This window comes from Podarcis vaucheri (genome assembly GCF_965113315.1).
Source record: "Podarcis vaucheri genome assembly, chromosome: 2".
NCBI lineage: Eukaryota > Metazoa > Chordata > Lepidosauria > Squamata > Lacertidae > Podarcis > Podarcis vaucheri.
In genome coordinates this window covers 124,075,563-124,095,489 of record NC_138760.1, presented here as the reverse complement: position 1 = coordinate 124,095,489, position 19,927 = coordinate 124,075,563, and the positions used below count along the sequence as shown (strand labels likewise).

The following is a 19,927-nucleotide window of genomic DNA, read 5'->3' as shown; positions in this document are numbered from 1 at the left end:
CAGTGTCTCATGGTAGACTCTGGAGAGGTCTACTTGTGTTATTTGCATAGTGTGACAATTTATTCTCCTTTCATTCAAATGCTCTCACGGGTGAATAATGCAAAGACAGTATTGCAAACTGAAACAGAAAAGGGAAACTTAAAAAAACAGATCTGCAGAGCATGTTACAAGCCAAGTTCTACCCCAAATGGACTCTCTGATGCATCAAAAGATTTGATTTTTGGGCAAAACGTTTCCCACACTCTGAACAGTTGTAAGGCTTCTCTCCTGTGTGAACTCTCTGGTGTCTCACGAGGTGGGATTTTTGCCCAAAACGCTTCCCGCACCCAGTGCAACTGTAGGGTTTCTCCCCTGTGTGGGTCCTCTGGTGGTTTGCCAGGTTCGATTTGTCGGCAAAACCTTTCCCGCACTCCCCGCAGCCGTAGGGTTTCTCGCCCGAGTGGCTTCTCTGGTGTCCGCTGAGGTGAGCTTGTTGAAGAAAACCTTTCCCACATTCCAGGCAGGTATAGGGTTTCTCTCCCGTGTGGGTCCGCCAGTGTTTTGCAAGCTCCGACTGCTGTGGGAACCCTTTCCCGCACTCCAAGCACGTGTAGGGTTTCTCCCCGATGTGGACCCTGTGGTGGATCACAAGGGCCGAGCACTGGGCAAAAGATTTACCACACTCGGTGCATTTATAGGGCTTCTCTCCCGTGTGGACCCTCCGGTGGTTCACTAGGTCGGAGAGCTGAGGGAAAGACTTGCAGCACTCGGCGCATTTGTAGGGCTTCTCTCCCGTGTGGATTCTCCGGTGTATCACAAAAGCAGACTGCTGAGCGAAGCTTTTCCCACACTCCGGACATCCGTACGGTTTCTCTCCGGTGTGGAGCCTCTGATGGCTTACGAGGCAAGACTTGTAAGCGAAGCCTTTCCCACACTCCGCGCACTCATAGGGTTTCTCTCCCGTGTGGGCCCTCCGATGCACAACGAGTTTCGATTTGTAAACAAAACGTTTCCCACAGTCCTGGCACCTATACGGTTTCTCTTCTGGGCGGGCGCTCCGACGGCTCCCGAGTTCTGTCTCCCAGGGGAAACCCTTCCCACTCTCCAAGCAGTTGTAAGGTATCTCTCCTATGTGGATTCTCTGGTGTCTGGCGAGAGATGATTTCCGAGCAAAACGTCGGCTGCACTCCGGGCATGAATGCCTCTTCTCGGAGTCGCCTGAAAGGAGAAAAGAGCAAAAAACATAAGATGTGGATTCACTGCTGTTCCTTGTAAGAAGCAACCTCAGAAAACGGACAAGGCAAGGGTCGGCAACATGGTGCCCACGTGTGCCCGCCAACACCTCCTATGGTGCCTGCTGAGTAAAGACCGCTTCAAAAATCCACATTAGCCTCTCCAATATTAAGTGGGCCCCCACATTTTATCAGATGCCATGACTGGACACCCAGCCTCCCGCTTGTTCTGAACAGAACAGAAAAACAAAGAGTTTCCCCCTCGTTGTTTTCATTATTAGCAGGGATGGAGGGAAACTGAGAGGAAAACGACAATTCAAAATGGAAATTTGGGTAAAGCTGGGAGTGGAGGGTTTATTGCACCAGAGCTCCAGATCTACCATAATCTCATGCCTGAATCCCACCCCCAAATAGTGGCTGTCTGGAAGTGCCCTGAAACTCAACCGGAATGTCAAACAGAGCATTGCAGGGGGTTGGGCTAGATGACCCTTGGGTCCCTTTCAACTCTACAATTCTATGATTTTATGATCAGTAAAAAGCACATTATGCCCATTGATGGGGCAGCTGATGGCAGAGCTTCCTTGTCCAGTTTCAAATCCCCCCCCCCCGTTCTTTTATATGTGGCGACCATTTTGTCTCAAGGCACGCCCCCGGCGGCAGCCAATTTGTGACCAGAGCATTCCAAATACACCCTCTGGCCCTAAAAAGGTTGGTGGTACCTGTACTAAGAGATACAGAAAGGAGAAAAGAAAACCATATATAAACCATTAAGACCCCTTCAGACTTGGTACAATGATAAACAAGCCATTCCCTGCCATCCTTGGGTGGAGGGATAAGGGTGGGCAAATGAGAAGGGGTAAAAAGGTTTGCCTTAGCTGAGGAGCAGGATCTGCCCATCTCTTGGTAAAAAAGAAGCCATCATGAGGCGGCAGACATTGCCAGGTGGGTCAGGGAGGAAGAGAAGGGGAGGGAAACAGTCCCATGAACCTCCTTGATCTTATCGGAGGAGCCGAGCCACTGCAAACAAATACAAAAGAAACGTGCATTTTGGTGAGCATAGCATTTATTTGTGCATTATGGGGACACCTTGCCTTCTCTGCAGAAGACTCAGGGCATGGTACATACTTTCCCCCACACCTCTCAATTTTCTCCTCACAACAACCCCGTGAGGCAGCATGTGTGAATACCCCTGAATCGCTCAGTGGCCTTCACAGCCGAGTGGGGATTTGAACCTGGAGCTCTATAGTAATTGCAATATTTTAACCCAGAAGTTGGAAAACTCTGGCCTCCAGGCCCCTGTCTCCAGCCAGCCCCCATGCGCTTCACCAGGCTACACCCCCTCCAACATAAACCTGCCCCACATCCTCCTTGAGGGCCTTCGCCCCATGTATCCTCAACCTATAATACCATGAAATCGCATCTAACACGGGGATTAGGCTCCGGACTCGGCGCCTAAGGCAAAATTTTCGTATAGTCAAAATCACCCTTGAAAATCCCTTAAACTGCCCATAAAGCACACTGCGGTACACACCTGTATACGATGAGGATGAAAGAATGAAGAGGGCCGCTGTACACACTCGGGCGATTTGTCTTTCTGTTCTCCTGACATCACTGCTGAGGGGTCACAAGGGTCTGATGCCGATCCGGCAGAAAACGGTCCAGGCTTGCGTGATGGAGAATGAGACGCACACAAGGCGGCTAGCTCTGTGTCCGCTCGAGGAGTCGGTTGCGAGGGCTCATCTGCTGCCAGTTGTTTTTTCGAGGACAACATGGCGACCGGCAACTGCCGCTGCTGCCTCTTCAGCTGCTCAAACATTTCTCGGTACGGCCTCAAAGCTTCGGCGATGCCACGTGTGACTTTGAGGCTCTGCTCCATGGAGGGATCGTATTCCAAAATCAAATCATTCAAGTGCTTTACTGCTTGAAACACCTCGGCAAATTTGGGAAGGTTCCAACTTGCCGGCTCTTCCTGCTCGTTGTCATCTTCTTCCTCTTCCGATTTTACCAGGTCCTCGGGCTCTTCGCTAGCCGACGTTCCTCTATGGCCCTCGATTAATTCTTCTATTTCTTCCTCAAGGATGTCACTGAAGCCATCGCCGCCCAATTGCCTGGCCACCCGAACGATGTGTTCCACTTCGTGGTGAATGGTTGGGAAACCCCTGAAATCATTCACACATTTCTTCCACAGGTTTCGCCAACACGCGTTGACCGTTTCCGGCTCGATCGCATCCATGGCTTGTTTGACGTAAGTGATGCAATCGGCGATGTTGAAGGACTTCCAACGCTCGGCCGCGTTGAGGCTGGGATCGGCGTCCAGAGCGTTGCAGACCCGCGAGAACAAAAGACTCGTGTACTTGGCCTTGAAGCAGCGAACTACGCCTTGGTCGAGAGGCTGGATGGCGGAGGTGGCGCTATGGGGCAGAAAGACAACTTCGACGTTGCTGTGCGCAAATCGGACTCCCTCGGGGTGGCTAGGAGCATCGTCGACAATCAGCAACACCTTAAAGTCAATTCCTTTCTCTTCAAGGTACCGCTTGACCTCCGGAACAAAGCATCGGTGGAACCAATCCAGGAATATTGCTGCCGTCACCCAAGCCTTTTTGCTCGACTGCAAGAACACAGGCAGGAGGTGTTTGTCCTTGCCTTTTAGGGCACGAGGATTTGCAGACCCACAGAGCAGGCCGGGCTTTATTAAATGCCCGGCCGCGTTGCAACAAAACAACAACATCACACGGTCTTGGGCCGCCTGTCTTTCTGCTTTCGAGATGTACGTGCGGCTGGGCATTTTCTTCCAGAAGAGCCCCGTCTCGCCAGCGTTGAAAACTTGTTCCGGGAGATATCCCTTTTCTTCTATCAGTTTCTTTAACTGTTTGGAGTAGGGTTTCGCTGCTTGTTTGTTGGTGGGTGCAGCCTCGCCAGGACTGTGCCCGTTTTTCAGGTTGAAGCGGTTCCTGAAGCTGTTGAGCCAACCTTGGCTGGCTTTGAATGCCTTCTCGTCACAAGGCCGCCCTTCGTCGGTAAGAGGCTTGAACAGCGCGTACAGGTCAAGAGCTTTTTCTCGCATCATGTTGCCGTCGACGGGAAGGCCTTGGCCGTTCATGTCTTCCAGCCACAGGTACAAGGCCTTTTCCGCCTTCACCAAAGTCTGATCGCGAACTTGGCTCGTCACCTTAGCCGTTATGGAAGCACCGGAGGCCACGGCTTGACGGATTTCTCTCTCTCGAACTTTAATGGCACGGATGCTGGATTCATTGCGGCCGTATACGCGGGCCACTTTGGAGACGGACATGCCGGTCCTCAATAAATCCAACACGGCCACTTTCTCCTCCAGCGTCGGAACAGATCGCTGCTTCTTGCGCTGCCCTCCAGGTGACCTGCAGGCAGCTAGCTTGCGTTTAGGGGCCATGGGATATGATGAATACTGTCCTTGAAGGACGGCATGCTCAGCCAGGAAATCACACTCGCGCTCACCCCAAGACGGCTCACTAGGTGGAACTGCCCACACTTGGCTCTGACAGTCGCCCACACCTTGTTTCGACAGGCACATGGAGTTGAATTCGTGTACGTTAAATGTGCTTATGACGTTGCTCCACTGTAATGCCTTTTGCTCGCCTGAATAGAGGATGGAAAGATGTCTTGTATGGAACGTAGCTGGACGTCTGTTGGCCCGCCCACTTTTAACGTTGGCTCTACCCACTTTGTCCCTGGCCACACCCTCCACTGGCATGAGGCCCCCAGAAGGCTGCCACAAGGGAATACAGCCCTTCGCTAGTGGGTCTTCCCACTCGTGTTCCATGGGGCACCCCACAAATGCTCCACAGAGGCCTGGAATCCCTTTTAAGGACGGGGCAGAAATCCCATTCCGTTCCCATTTAAAGCCAAATTTATCCTTCCCGAGACAGTATGAGGACACAGATGCAGCCACCCTTTGAAATGCACACTAGTCTAAATTTCATGATGCAGTTCTCCCACTGACGTTTAGAAAAAGGAATATATGAGGTAAACATGGGCATAATAATATGTCTGAGAAAATAGCATCCCAAAATGCAACACAGTGGCTAGCAAAAATGGGTACGTTGGTCAAAACGGTGGGCAAATGTGTGTCTTATTAGGAGAAATAATTTCCAAGAGAGTTTTTTTTAAAGAAACAAAATTAGCAAATTTGCTGCAGGAATGTGGAGAACGAAATTGATTATCAGGAAAATGATAAGAGAAGCAAAATTGGTGGGTCCTCCCTTTCCCAATTTAAGTAGATGTGGTCACACTCTCAGGCAGTTGGAGGGGGAGGGAGAAGAAATGAAACCGTTTTAGGCAACTGCTAATTGTTGAGGGTCGGGGGTCGGAATCCCCAACTTATCCCAAGCCCCTTACCTGTGTGTGTGTTGGAGATCACAGTTTCATCCATCCCCTGAGAATCAGGCACCCACATGTCTTCCCCTTGCTCTAGCCGGGAGATGAGGTCAGGCTTGAGGACTGGAAATCCTTCTTGGGAAAGAACGAGGGGGGAAATCAAGGTCACAATTGGCCGACTGGGTTTTATACATATAGAGCGTATGATTTTTTTTCTTATTAAGCGCCAAGTAGGCTTATACAGAGGGGACATGGGTGGCGCTGTGGGTTAAACCACAGAGCCAAGGCTTGCTGCTCAGAAGGTTGGCAGTTCGAATCTCCGCAAATATATATATGTGTGTGTGTGTGTGTGTGTGTGTGTGTGTGTATGTATGCATGCATAAACTTAACAAGACTAAGCCTATGTAACCATTTCAATCTTTCATTTTGCCTGGCTGCAAATTTTAATTTTTATGCAATTCACTCTTTCTATTAAACAAAACAACAGGAGCAGAAAAGGAAGCTTACACAAATATACTATTTTCTCCCCTTTCTCCCTTCCTTTATTTCCTTCTTTTCTTTTCTTCTTTACTGAGGTATAACTCCAAGTTATACAAAAGGAGAGTTTATACCGAGTCAACTTTGCTGATATAGTCTACGTATAAAAACTCTGTATATGCCTAAAGGTATAGGGACCCCTGACCATTAGGTCCAGTCGTGGCCGACTCTGGGGTTGCGGCGCTCATCTCGCTTTATTGGCCGAGGGAGCCGGCATACAGCTTCCGGGTCATGTGGCCACCATGACTAAGCCGCTTCTGGCGAACCAGAGTAGCGCCCGGAAATGCCGTTTACCTTCCCGTCAGAGCAGTACCTATTTATCTACTTGCACTTTGAGGTGCTTTCGAACTGCTAGGTTGGCAGGCGCTGGGACCGAGCAACGGGAGCTCACCCCGTTGCGGGGATTCAAACCGCCAACCTTCTGGTCGGCAAGTCCTAGGCTCTGTGGTTTAACCCACAGCGTGTCCCCTCTGTATATGCCTACTTGGCGCTTAATAAGGAAAAACCTCATAGGCTCTTATAGGGGAGGCCCTTAGCTCAATGGAACAACATCTGATTTGCATGCAGAAGGTCACAGGTTCAATCCCCAGCATCTCCACTTAAGGCTGGGCGAGATCAGGGCCTCTGGAGAGCTGAAATATTGCCTGAAATACTGGAGAGCTTCTGCCAGACAACACTGAGCAAGATGGACCGGCCATCTGACTCAGCATAAGACATTTTCCTTCGCTTTCAGCCATCATTTCAGGATGAATGAATGTTTAGCCATAATTTCAGAATGAACGTTTGGCTGTCCAACACCAAAACAATTCAGAAAATGCATTTACATTCTTAGGCAGACCACAAGGATTACCCTATAGACCAGTCTTCCCCAACCCAGTGCCCTTCAGATGGTTTGGACTATAGCTCTCACCAGTCCCAGCTAGCGTGGCGAATGGTCAGGGATGATGGAAGTTGTAGTCCAGTGATATGGTAGGCCAAGGCTGCTCTACAACCTTGGTTACGCTTTCCATTTTAAGATTTTATCAAGGCACAGCCACCTTCCTTACCCAGCGAGGACACATTCCCATAATTCTCCAGCATGACCTCCCGGTACAAGGCCCTTTGGACCGGGTTCAGCAGAGCCGCCTGCCCTTCCGTGAAATATACGGCCACGTCTTCAAAGATCAACGGGCCCTGCAAGAACAAAGCAAAATCTGAGGGACCCGAGGTGGCAGACACACTTCCCCCGCTTCCCAATTCTTCCTCAAAACAACCCTAGGTTAAACGGCTGAGAGGCAAGGACTGGCACCAGGTCAACCTGTGAGCTTCATGGCAACTTGAATTATTAAAGGTAAAGGTACCCCTGACCGTTAGGTCCAGTTGTGGATGACTCTGGAGTTGCGCGCTCATCTTGCGCTGTACTGTTTTTAACACTTGATTGGGAGCCGCCCAGAGTGGCTGGGGAAACTCAGCCAGATGGGAGGGGTATAAATAATAAATTATTATTATTATCTTGCTCTATAGGCCGAGGGAGCTGGCATTTGTCCGCAGACAGTTTTTCCAGGTCATGTGGCCAGCATGACTAAGCCGCTTCTGGCGAACCAGAGCAGCACATGGAAACGCCGTTTACCTTCCCACCGGAGAGGTACCTATTTATCTACTTGCACTTTGACGTGCTTTCGAACTGCTAGGTTGGCAGGAGCAGGGACCGAGCAACGGGAGCTCACCCTGTCACGGGGATTCGAACTGCCAACCTTCTGATCGGCAAGCCCTAGGCTCTGGGGTTTAGACCACAGCACCACCCACATCACAGGAGACACTTATTTTCCTTACAGATCAGCAGTTCCCAGAGTATCCTGGGGTTGCGTGTTAAACCAGCCTGGGAAGCGCAGCTCTGTGAAGGGAACTGGGGTCTCCTTGCAGCTGTCTACGTCCTTAACAAAGTAGAGTTCCCAGGATCCTTTGGAGAAGGCATAACAGCTTAAAGTGGTATGATACAGCTTTAAATGCATAGTGCAGACGGTGCCCAAATGATGTGTGCCACATTCTACACTTAAAGGTAAAGGTAAAGGGACCCATGACCGTTAGGTTCAGTCACAGACAACTCTGGGGTTGCGGCGCTCATCTCGCTTTACTGGCTGAGGGAACCGGAGTACAGCTTCCGGGTCATGTGGCCAGCAGAGCAGTGCACGGAAACGCCGTTTACCTTCCTGCCAGAGCGGTACCTATTTATCTACTTGCACTCTGACATGCTTTTGAACTGCTAGGTTGGCAGGAGCAAGGACCGAGCAATGGGAGCTTGCCCTGTCGCGGGGATTTGAACCGCCAACCTTCTGATCAGCAAGCCCAAGGCTCTGTGGTTTAAGACCCCAGCGCCACGCTTGCATTCTACGCTTAGCTGACCATAAAAGTACTTTGCTTAGAAGGCACCCCCTGTAAATTTATACGCCTTCCTCTCTTTCTTCCCTCCCCTCTTCTCTCTCCCAGCCTTTCCTGTTTTCGTTCAGCGCCAGCCCTACTGTCAAGCAGTGAGACAAGGTGCTTCAGTGGGCAGATGCCAAGGAGTCTTGGCAAGTCGTTGCAGGACAGAGCTGTGTGGCCCATTTAGCCTGCCCTCAACCATCCAAGCCCTTATTTTGCCCTCAGGAAAATACTGTCCCGTCATCAGTGTTGAAGTCAGTCTGTGTAAGCATCATACATTTAAAGGCGCACTGCTTCCCCACAAGAACCCTGGGAGTGGGGCTGGGCGATATCTGGTTTTCAACACACATCGCCAGCTGAACTTCGTGATATACCAATATATCACGATGACTTAAATCAGGATGGAACTGTGAAGAGTCAAACGGTAGGGCTGGGCGATCATTTGGTTTACAACATTGTGACATATCAGCAGCTAAACATGTGCGATATAATCCTATATCACGATATATAATGACATCTGAAGGCAGCCCTGTTTAAGGAAGCTTTAATGTTTAATAGGTTATTGTATTTTAGTGTTTTGTTGCAAGCCGCCCAGAGTGGCTGGGGAAACCCAGCCAGATGGGCGGGGTATAAATAATAAATTATTATTATTATTATTATTATTATTATTATTATTATTTCTGAAATAAGGATGGAGCTCTGCAGAGGCACTGGCCAGCTTCACGGTTTCCCCCATCCTCATCCAAAAATTTCCTACCTGAGCTGACTCCACCAGAATATTTTCTCCTCTCCCTTCGGAAAAAGGGAGAGTTCCAAGTTCAACGGAGGACGTCATTCGGTACTGTGAGGGATCTTTAAAAAAGAGATTTCTGTTATTTGCGGGTTGGGGGAACTGAGCTGCATTTTATGGATTAAGAATATACAAACATTAAAATCTCTTTACTGGATCAGGCCGCATCCTGTTCTCACAGTGGCCGACCTGGAAACGCAATGGGAAGCCCAGAAGCAGAACCGCAGTCCAACAGCCCTCTCTCCCTTTTTGTGAAACCTGAATCTCTCAAAAAGTATTTTGCAAAGCTCAAAATGATATTTGATTTCGGGGCAGGGTATGAGAGAGAATCAAAAGCCCAGTCCTCTACATTTTCATGAAAACAGTGAATTATGGACGTATTAAGTATGACTTAATCAGCTGCCACATTTATAAATGGTTCTGTAAGAACTGTATATTACAGTCTATTACAGCAATATACAACCATACATTGGAATTGGAAATTGGAAAAAAAGAATTCATACTTTTTTGTGGCACCTTAAAAACAGCTGGGTTTACAAGCTTTAAACAAAACAGAGCCGAGCAGTTTTATCCTGTTTCCACTTACTGTTTTTAGTTAATCCACTCGACTTGGTTTATTTAAACCAGGCAGCCCCCAACTCGGCCCTCCAGCCGTTTTGGGACTACAACTCCCATTATCCCTAGCTAACAGGACCAGTGGTCAGGGATGATGGGAACTGTAGTCCCAAAACATCTGGAGGGCCAAGTTCGGGGATGCCCGATTTAAACCAAGGACTTGTACATCGACCACTAATAATGAATCATGTGTTGCAGATATTCTTGCAAATTTATCGTGCTATTTTTGCGATGTACAAATGACATTCAGAGACTTGGTCTTTTCAGTTATACCGTTTATTATTCTTATGATCCTTGTTTATAAAATCCAATAAAAAGTTAATTAAAAAAAACACCAACCAGCTGGGATTCTAGGCCACCTCCAAATTTTGCGTGCACCTTGTTTTGCTGGAACAGATTAAAACATCTCCCTCTTTTCCAAGTTAAGGCCCAGCCAGATACGGACGGAGGAATGTCCTGGCTTGCTTTTCTGCCTTTTAAAAGCAGTCTTCAGAAATCAGCAAGGGAAGCTTTCCACGCCGGGGAAATAAAACGCAGTCAACTTCCAGCAGTCCCAGCCTGCTGCAGCAGGAGCACAGGAGCAGAGGCTGATCGAAGAAGCTGGCAACCTGGGAGAAGAGCTTGCAATTCTCCTCGCCCCCCCCCCCCCCGTTCCTCCCAGCTGCAACTCACCGGCGCCAGGACCCATCCAGTGCAGGCAGGACCCCCTTTGCATCTCCACCGTTTCCCCGCTACCTGCCTTTGTGCTCCGAAGCTGGGCAAAGGCAAGGGAGGGAGCCCGCCAGCAGGAAAGGCCGGGGCATGCTGGGAATTGTAGTCCCCGCGCCTCCCGGCCCCTTGGAAGGCAAGGGCTTCTGGGAATTGTAGTACGGCATGCGCATTGGTTTGGAATCAAAGCGCTATCTGATGATGATGATGATGATGATTAAACCAACAACTCTCTTTTTCTTTTTGGGGGGAATTTTGCAAATGCTTGCTTGTTCTGCAAGGAATTTTGCAAATGCTTGCTTGTTCTGCAAGGAATTTTGCAAATGCTTGCTTGTTCTGCAAGGAATTTTGCAAACGCTTGTTTGTTCTGCAATGTTTGTTGTGCGAGGAATTGATATCTTAGTGTGTCAGCACCCATTTATCTGAAACTCTTTGCTTGCATTATTAGTGGTGTCAGCTTTTTAAATATAGTTTTTGTTTAAGGTAAAGGTAAAGGGACCCCTGACCGTTAGGTCCAGTCGTGGCCGACTCTGGGGTTGTGGCGCTCATCTCGCTTTATTGGCCGAGGGAGCTGGCGTACAGCTTCCAGGTCATGTGGCCAGCATGACTAAGCCGCTTCTGGAGAACCAGAGCAGTGCATGGAAACGCCATTTACCTTCCCGCCGGAGTGGTACCTATTTATCTACTTGCACTTTGACGTGCTTTTGAACTGCTAGGTTGGCAGGAGCTGGGACACAGCAACAGGAGCTCACCCCATCGCGGGGATTCGAACCGCCGACCTTCTGATCGGCAGGCCCTAGGCTCTGTGGTTTAGACCACAGCGCCACCCGCATCCTAGTTTTTGTTTAGGCAAGCCTTAATCAGAAATGTAATTTCATCATGCCTTTTTGGTTCCGTTTAAAACAACAACAACCCTGTTTATCTGTTTTGATATTATTATTATTATTCATTGTTTATAATAATTCTTATTATAATCTTTTTTGTTTTACAATTTCAAATAAACATTTTGCAAACCTGGAAATATCCAATGACTTCCCTTCTTCTCTTTCGATGGTTCATCTAACATATCTTACATCCCTGCATATTTTACAATAATCATTCAAATCAATTTTCCACTATTATATCCATAAAGAATCATTTACTCTGTTGAATTTATCTTAATGCTGCCGTACACAACTATTTTCCATATACTCAATAAACATTTTCCAGTCTTCTTTATGAATGTATGTTCTTATTGTATAGCTAATATTATTATTCTTTTAAGTCTGTTGGTTTTTTTACAGATATTTTATGTAAACTGCCTAGAGACTTTTTCTTTCTGTCAATTAAGCGGTATTTAAATTTTGTTGAACAACCTAGATAATAAAAATATATAATATGATGTGTGTAATGAGCTGATCTGGTTGCCTGGAGGCCATAATGGGCCAAGAAATTAAGAACCTATGGATGTTGTTGTCAGCATCTGTCTGTCTTGAGAGACAATGGAGGGTCTCTCCATTGTCTGCTGTGATTGCAGTGTAATAAAAAAAATAAGGTCTTATAAATATAATAAATGTTCATAAATTACCAACCAGGCACGTACATGAGTGTGTGGACCACATGTCTGGAGCAGCACGGGAGGACCGTCCGGAAACAATTTTGAGTCCCAAACTGACCAAATGTTTTCTCTGCAAGGAGGGAGCGGTGAGGGAACCTTCCCATTGTCTCAGGAACTGGGTAATCACCATCTCAAAGGAATGGGCAGACTACCAGGAAAGGCAATCAGATAAGGCAATATCAGAAAACCTGGCAGACAGGAAAAACAACTCCTTCCAGTAGCACCTTAAAGACCAACTAAGTTAGTTCTTGCAATGAGCTTTCGTGTGCATGCACACTTCTTCAGATACACTGAAACAGAAGTTGCCAGATCCTTCTATATAGTGAGAAGGTGGGGAGGGGTATTACTCAGAAGGGTGGTGGGAATGGGAGATTGGCAGATAGCTGAGATGAGCCTGTTGACGACTCTTAACGACTGCAATAGGTCTTCCAGGAAAAGGCAAGGGGTGAGAAGGTGAAAAATGGCTTAGTCATGTATAATGAGATAAGAATCCAATGTCTTTGTTCAGACCAGGTCTCTCCATGGTTTTAAGTTTGGTAATGAGTTGCAATTCAGCAGCTTCTCTTTCCAGTCTATTTCTGAAATTCCTTTGTAGTAAAACAGCTACTTTGAGATCTTGTATAGAATGTCCTGGGAGATTGATGTGTTCTCCTACTGGTTTCTCTGTTTTGTGATTCTTGATGTCAGATTTATGTCCGTTTATTCTTTGGCGTAAGGTTTGGCCTGTTTGTCCAATATAGAGAGCTGAAGGACACTGTTGGCATTTGATGGCATACACAATATTAGACGATGAGCAATTAAATAGTCCCGAGATGGTATGTGTGATATTGTTGGGGCCAGTAATGGTGTTGTCCAGGTGTATGTGGCAGCAAAGTTGGCATCTGGGTTTATTGCAGGCTCTGGTGCCAGTGTCCGTGTTAAGTCTGGTTGTAGTATTATTGTGGGTTAGGAGTTGTTTAAGATTGGGTGGCTGTCTGTAGGCAATGAAAGGTCTTCCTCCCAGAGCTTGAGAAAGAGAACTGTCATTCTGACAACAGGCTCATCTCAGCTATCTGCCAATCTCCCATTCCCACCACCCTTCTGAGTAATACCCCTCCCCACCTTCTCACTATATAGAAGGATCTGAAGAAGTGTGCATGCACACGAAAGCTCATACCAAGAACTAATTTAGTTGGTCTTTAAGGTGCTACTGGAAGGAATTTTTTTATTAGGAAAAACAACAACATTCAAATTTCTGTTGTAGATCACCTGTTCTGTGATGTAGGTATGAGGTTTGTGGGGGGAGGTCTTGAGCTCCGGGGCAGGAAATTAAAAATGTCTATATAAGGGCAAGCACACCTTTGTTCTGGGTCCTCCTCCGTCCTCCTGAATGTGAGGGAAGCACCCTGTTGCAACAGATCAATAAAGATCAGGCTTACTAGCTGCTTTGCTTCTCAATATTCTCTGGTTGGCCTCTGTTATTTTCTCCTACCGATAGGGAACCCACTTAAGGACTCTATATGGGCTCTTGGATACCCCATAAGGGAAGGGCAGATTTTGTTTACAACAGCAGCACCAAAGTGATCTCATTGGGGCGCAAGCCTGGGCAGCGTGTCTGGAGGTCCTGGGCTGCCCAGATGACAAGCCTCACTGATGTGCTCCAAAGGAATGCAGAGAAAGACGTTTGGCACCAGCTTAGCTCCCGGAGTTGCTGGAAGGAGGCACACAAGGTGACAGCCAACAGTGTCAGGGTCTCCAATCAGGATTGGTGTAGGGTTTACATTACTGGCGAGCAGGCTTAAAATCCTTCATGGCTTCTTCATTACTGAGCTACATGTGACTGATCACCAGAGCTCTCCTTATCCAGACTCCATAGGGACAGTCACTGCTCTTTTAATCAGACATGGATTTAACATTCTCCTTTTTTTTACAGAGAGGCAATAAGGATGACTGTCCTCCGAGCCCTAAACACCTCCTAGCCTCAGGACTCCCAATGAATCTCGCCTCTTCACAACCCCCTGATGACTCGGCCAAGTGAGCAAACATGGCTGTTTGTTCCACAAATAATTGGGGGGGGGGGAACTTCTGCATTATCAGGAAACTTCAGTGATCCACACTGAACAATTACAGTTATCAGGGATTCCTGATTATCACTGTCTACACAGTCCCTGCCCCTACCCACCTAGCAGTTCGAAAGCACGTCAAAGTGCAAGTAGAAGGTAAACAGCGTTTCCATGCGCTGTTCTGGTTCGCCAGAAGCGGCTTAGTCATGCTGGCCACATGACCCGGAATCTGTACGCCGGCTCCCTCGGCCAATAAAGCGAGATGAGTGCCATAACCCCAGAGTCGGTCACAACTGGACCTAATAGTCAGAGGTCCCTTTACCTTTACTTTTACACCTGCCACATATTCCTGAAGGGAGTCTCTCTAACTTTGGGTTATAAGTATGGAAAAAGAGCTCTGCTGGAACAGGCCAAAGGCCCACGGAGTCCAACATGCTCTTCTTCCAGGGGCCGACAACACCCTCCCCACTTGTGATTCTCAGCAATGGGCATTCAGAGGCATCTCCCCCCCCCCCTTGCACAGGTGAGAAACATGGTCATCCTCCATGAACTTGTCCTAAGGCCAGCCAGATTCGTGGCTACAGTTATCTTTTGTGGCAGCAAATCCCACTGTTTAACGATGCAGTGTGTGAAGAAGTCCCTTCTCATGTCAGTCCTGAATCTTTAAAGCAGGAGTCAGCAAACTTTTTCAGCAAGGGGCCGGTCCACTGTCCCTCAGACCTTGCGGGGGGGCGGACTATATTTTTTCAGTGGTGGTGGGGGGTAATGAACAAATTCCTATGCCCCACAAATAACCCAGAGATGCATTTTAAATAAAAGGACACATTCTACTCATGTAAAAACACGCTGATTCCCGGACTGTCCGCAGCCCAGATTTAGAAGGTGATTGGGCCAGATAATAATAATAGTAATAATAATAATAATAATTTATTATTTATACCCCGCCCATCTGGCTGAGTTTCCCCAGCCACTCTGGGCGGCTCCCAATCAAGTGTTAAAAACAGTACAGCGTTAAATATTAAAAACTTCCCTGAACAGGGCTGCCTTAAGATGTCTTCTGAATGTCAGGTAGTTGTTTATCTCTTTGACATCTGATGGGAGGGCGTTCCACAGGGCAGGCGCCACTACCGAGAAGACCCTCTGCCTGATTCCCTGTAGCCTCACTTCTCACAGTGAGGGAACCACCAGAAGGCCCTCGGCGCTGGACCTCAGTGTCTGGGCTGAACGATGGGGGTGGAGACGCTCCTTCAGGTATACAGGACCGAGGCCATTTAGGGCTTTAAAGGTCAGCAGCAACACTTTGAATTGTGCTCGGAAATGTACTGGGAGCAAATGCAGATCTCTCAGGACCGGTGTTATGTGGTCCCGCCGGCCACTCCCAGTCACCAGTCTAGCTGCCGCATTCTGGATTAGTTGTAGTTTCCGGGTCACCTTCAAAGGTAGCCCCACGTAGAGCGCATTGCAGTAGTCCAAGCGGGAGATAACTAGAGCATGCACCACTCTGGCAAGACAGTCCACGGGCAGGTAGGGTCTTAGCCTGCGTACCAGGTGGAGCTGGTAGACAGCTGCCCTGGACACAGAGTTAACCAGCGCCTCCATGGACAGCTGTGAGTCCAAAATGACTCCCAGGCTGCGCACCTGGTCCTTCAGGGGCACAGTTACCCCATTTAGGACCAGGGAGTCCTCCACACCCGCCCGCTCCCTGTCCCCTGGGCCTTAGTTTGCCTACCCATGCTTTAAAGGTATTTTTTAGCCTGGTGGTGGGAGCGGGAGCAGTCAGGGCAGGCATCGGCTGTGGCCCTTGCCATAGCACAGTGGCCCCCGGCAGCTGCCGAAGAAGGTCAGGGGCCAGCAGCACCCAGAGCTCTTCTCAAACTGCAAGCGTCACCCAGCAGATTTCACCAGCCTCCTTTACCTGGCTCTGGTTCCTGCAAGAACATCTTTTCTCCTTTTTCTGATTGGAACGCAAGGTCCAGTTTGGGAATCAGAAGCCCCTCTGGGGATGGGAAGAGAGAGAGAGAGAGAGAGAGAGAGAGAGGGAGAGAGAGAGAATTATTATTATTTGCAGAATCTGGATCCAAGTAATATTCCTGGAATTTAGTCTTTCTGGACAATGGACACATTCCTTTTCAACATTTTCATCCCCCTTCTTAAAAAAAAGAAAAAAAGCAAGAGATAAATATGAAAAAAACAACAGAAAATTAAACAGTTATATACTGCTGTGCTATAACTCGTATTTATTTCTTAGTTGATTGACATGCAGAACATGGTTTGTGGTTTTCAATGGCTATAGACTTATGGACTAAGTTGTTGCATTTTTATCTCCTCATATAAGAATAAAAAAGAAAAATAAACAGATTGTTTTCATAAACAGTATCCCAGCAGAGTGTATTTAAATCATTCAGTACACACAGATGTACATGCGTGGATACATACATTCACCCAAAGGACACATTTTTATTGTTTATGGGACACAACCTAGCCAAAATGAAGCATCTTAATTAAAATGTTATGAATACCACAACTTACTAGGCACGTCTGTGTTTGTGTGTAATCAAAAGCATGGGAAGCAATCAAGGAGCATTCGCTGCTACTTGAGAAAACATTCAGCAAATGCAAAGACCTGGGGACATTAATAATAATAATAATAATAATAACAATAATAATAATAATAATAATAATAATAATTTATTATTTGTACCCCGCCCATCTGGCTGGGTTTCCCCAGCCACTCTGGGCGGCTTCCAACAAAGATGAAAGATACACTAAAATGCCACATATTAAAAACTTCCCTGAACAGGGCTGCCTTCAGATGTCTTCTGAATATCAGGTAGATGTTTATCGCTTTGACATCTGATGGGAGAGCGTTCCACAGGGCGGGTGCCACTACCGAGAAGGCCCTCTGCCTGGTTCCCTGTAACTTGGCCTCTCGCAGTGAGGGAACTGCCAGAAGGCCCTCGGAGCTGGACCTCAGTGTCCGGGCAGAACGATGGGGGTGGAGACGCTCCTTCAGGTGTACTGGACCAAGGCCGTTTAGGGCTTTAAAGGTCAGCAGCAACACTTTGAATTGTGCTCAGAAACGTACTGGGAGCCAATGTAGGTCTTTCAAGTCTGGTGTTATATGGTCTCGGCGGCCGCCCCCAGTCACCAGTCTAGCTGCCGCATTCTGGATTAGTTGTAGTTTCCGAGTCACCTTCAAAGGTAGCCCCACATAGAGCGCATTGCAGTAGTCCAAGCGGGAGATAACCAGAGCATGTACCACTCCGGCGAGACAGTCTGCAGGCAGATAGGGTCTCAGCCTATGTACCAGGTGGAGCTGGTAAACAGCTGCCTTGGATACAGATTTGACCTGTGCCTCCATGGACAGCTGTGAGTCCAAAATGACTCCCAGGCTGCGCACCTGGTCCTTCAGGGGCACAGTTACCCATTCAGGACCAGGGAATCCTCCACACCTGCCCGCCTCCTGTCCCCCCAAAACAGTACTTCTGTCTTGTCAGGATTCAACCTCAATGTGTTAGCCGCCATCCATCCTCCAACCGCTTCCAGACACTCACACAGGACCTTCATCACCTTCACTGGTTCTGATTTAAAGGAGAGGTAGAGCTGGGTATCATCCGCATACTGATGAACACCCAGCCCAAACCCCCTGATGATCTCTTCCAGCGGCTGCATGTAAATGTTGAAAAGCATGGGGGAGAGGACAGAACCCTGAGGCACCCCACAAGTGAGAGCCCAGGGGTCTGAACACTCATCCCCCACCACCACTTTCTGAACACGGCCCAGGAGGAAGGAGCGGAACCACTGTATGACAGTGCCCCCAGCTCCCAGCCCCTCAAGACGGTCCAGAAGGATGTTATGGTCGATGGTATCAAACGCCGCTGAGAGATCCAGCAGAACTAGGAAACAGCTCTCACCTTTGTCCCTAGCCCGCCGGAGATCATCAACCAGTGTGACCAAGGCAGTTTCAGCCCCATGGTGAGGCCTGAATCCCGACTGGAAGGGATCCAAATGGTCCACTTCTTCCAGGCGTGCCTGGAGTTGTTCAGCAACCACTCGCTCAATTACCTTGCCCAAGAATGGAAGATTTGAGACTGGGCGATAATTGGCCATCATGGCCGCATCTAAAGATGGTTTTTTAAGAAGTGGTTTAATAACCGCCTCTTTCAGCGGGTCTGGGAAGGCTCCCTCACGGAGGGAAGCATTCACCACCCCACGAAGCCCATCGCCCAGTCCTTCCCGGCTAGCTTTTATAAGCCAGGATGGGCAAGGATCCAGGAGACAGGTGGTTGGCTTCACTCGTCCAAGCAGCCTGTCCACATCCTCGGAGGTAACAGATTGGAATTGATCCCACACAACTTGACTAGACAGGACTCTAGCACTCTCCCGCCCCGGCCCTGCTCCCACGGTGGAGTCTACTTCTTCCCGAATCTGAGCGATTTTATCTGCAAAAAACTTTGCAAAATCATTGCAGGAGATCATGTGGCCCGTACTGGGCCCCGATGTCGCAGGTGGTTCCGCTAAATTGTGAACCACCTGAAAAAGTCTCCTGCTGCTGTTTTCTGCAGATGCAATAGAGGCAGCGAAGAAAGTCTTCTTCGCCGTCGCTATCGCCACTTGGTAGGCTCGACGTTGAGCTCTAACCTGTGTCCGGTAAGTTTCGGAATGAGTTATCCGCCACCGGCGCTCTAGCCGTCTCAATGATTGTTTCATTGCCCTCAGATCCGTGGAAAACCACAGGGCTCTCCGGGCTCCATGCAATCGGAGTGGGCGCTTCGGAGCCAAACAGTCAATAACCCTGGTTAACTCCACATTCCAGCGGGCCACCAGGGAATCGGCTGAAAGGCCATCAACATGGGATAAAGCATCCCCTACCACTCTCTGGAAACCATTTGGATCCATTAAGTGGCGGGGCGGACCATCCGAATTGGTCCCACCTCCCTGCAGAGGGGGTGGGTCGCAGAGAAGTCCAGTTGCACCAGGAAGTGATCTGACCATGGCACTTCTTTTGTTTCGCTTTTACTTAGTGTCAGATCACCAACATCCATAGAGGTAAACACCAGGTCCAAGGCATGTCCACGGCTATGGGTTGGGCCAAACTTATTCAGGGACAGCCCCATGGAGGCCATGCTTTCCACGAAGTCCCGAGCGGCCCCTTGTAAGGTCGTGTCGGCATGGATGTTAAAATCCCCTAGGACAACCAAGCTAGGTGTCTCCAGGAGAACATCCGCCACAACCTGAAGCAGCTCGGGCAGGGAATCCTTGGTGCAGCGGGGAGGTCAGTACACCAAAAGGAATCCTGTACTGCCCCTATTGCCCAACTTCCAGAACATGCACTCGGAAAACTGGGTCTTCCCAATAGGATGCCTGGTGCAAACTAATGACTTCCTAAAAATCACTGCAACCCCCCCCTCCCCGCCCACATGACCTGGGTTGCTGTGCGTAAGAGAAACCTGGTGGACAAGCAGCGGCAAGGACAGGCCCATCTGCTTCATCCAACCAAGTCTCTGTTACACATGCTAGGTCAAGTCCTCCATCCATGATCAAGTCATGGATGGCAGTGGTCTTATGAATCATTGACCTGGCATTGCACAGCGACACTTTCAGGTCATGTGGGTATCCCTTGCTGATTCTAGTATCCATCCGGTCAGGATCAGACCCGGAGGCAGGGATAGTCCTC

The 19,927-nt window shown here is 48.6% G+C and overlaps 1 protein-coding gene across 4 annotated transcripts; it reads right to left on the bottom strand.

Annotated features, from left to right (window-relative positions):
- Positions 1-958: 958 nt before the first annotated feature.
- LOC309524647 (tigger transposable element-derived protein 1-like) lies at positions 959-10,912 on the bottom strand. Of its 4 annotated transcripts, none has more exons than XM_082209455.1 (7): positions 10,576-10,912; positions 9,256-9,350; positions 7,145-7,271; positions 5,583-5,693; positions 2,743-4,823; positions 2,082-2,228; positions 1,099-1,197 (listed from the first exon to the last, which is right to left on the bottom strand). In XM_082209455.1, exons 1-6 carry the CDS (start codon positions 10,616-10,618, stop codon positions 2,130-2,132), a joined length of 2,556 nt encoding a protein of 851 aa, XP_082065581.1. In that variant the 5' UTR covers positions 10,619-10,912; the 3' UTR covers positions 1,099-1,197; positions 2,082-2,129. The 4 variants fall into 4 exon arrangements, with proteins under 4 accessions (XP_082065582.1, XP_082065581.1, XP_082065580.1 ...); XM_082209454.1 differs by having other exon boundaries at positions 5,583-5,696; positions 10,576-10,911; XM_082209457.1 differs by lacking the exon at positions 10,576-10,912 and adding an exon at positions 10,282-10,547 and having other exon boundaries at positions 5,583-5,696.
- Positions 10,913-19,927: the final 9,015 nt, after the last annotated feature.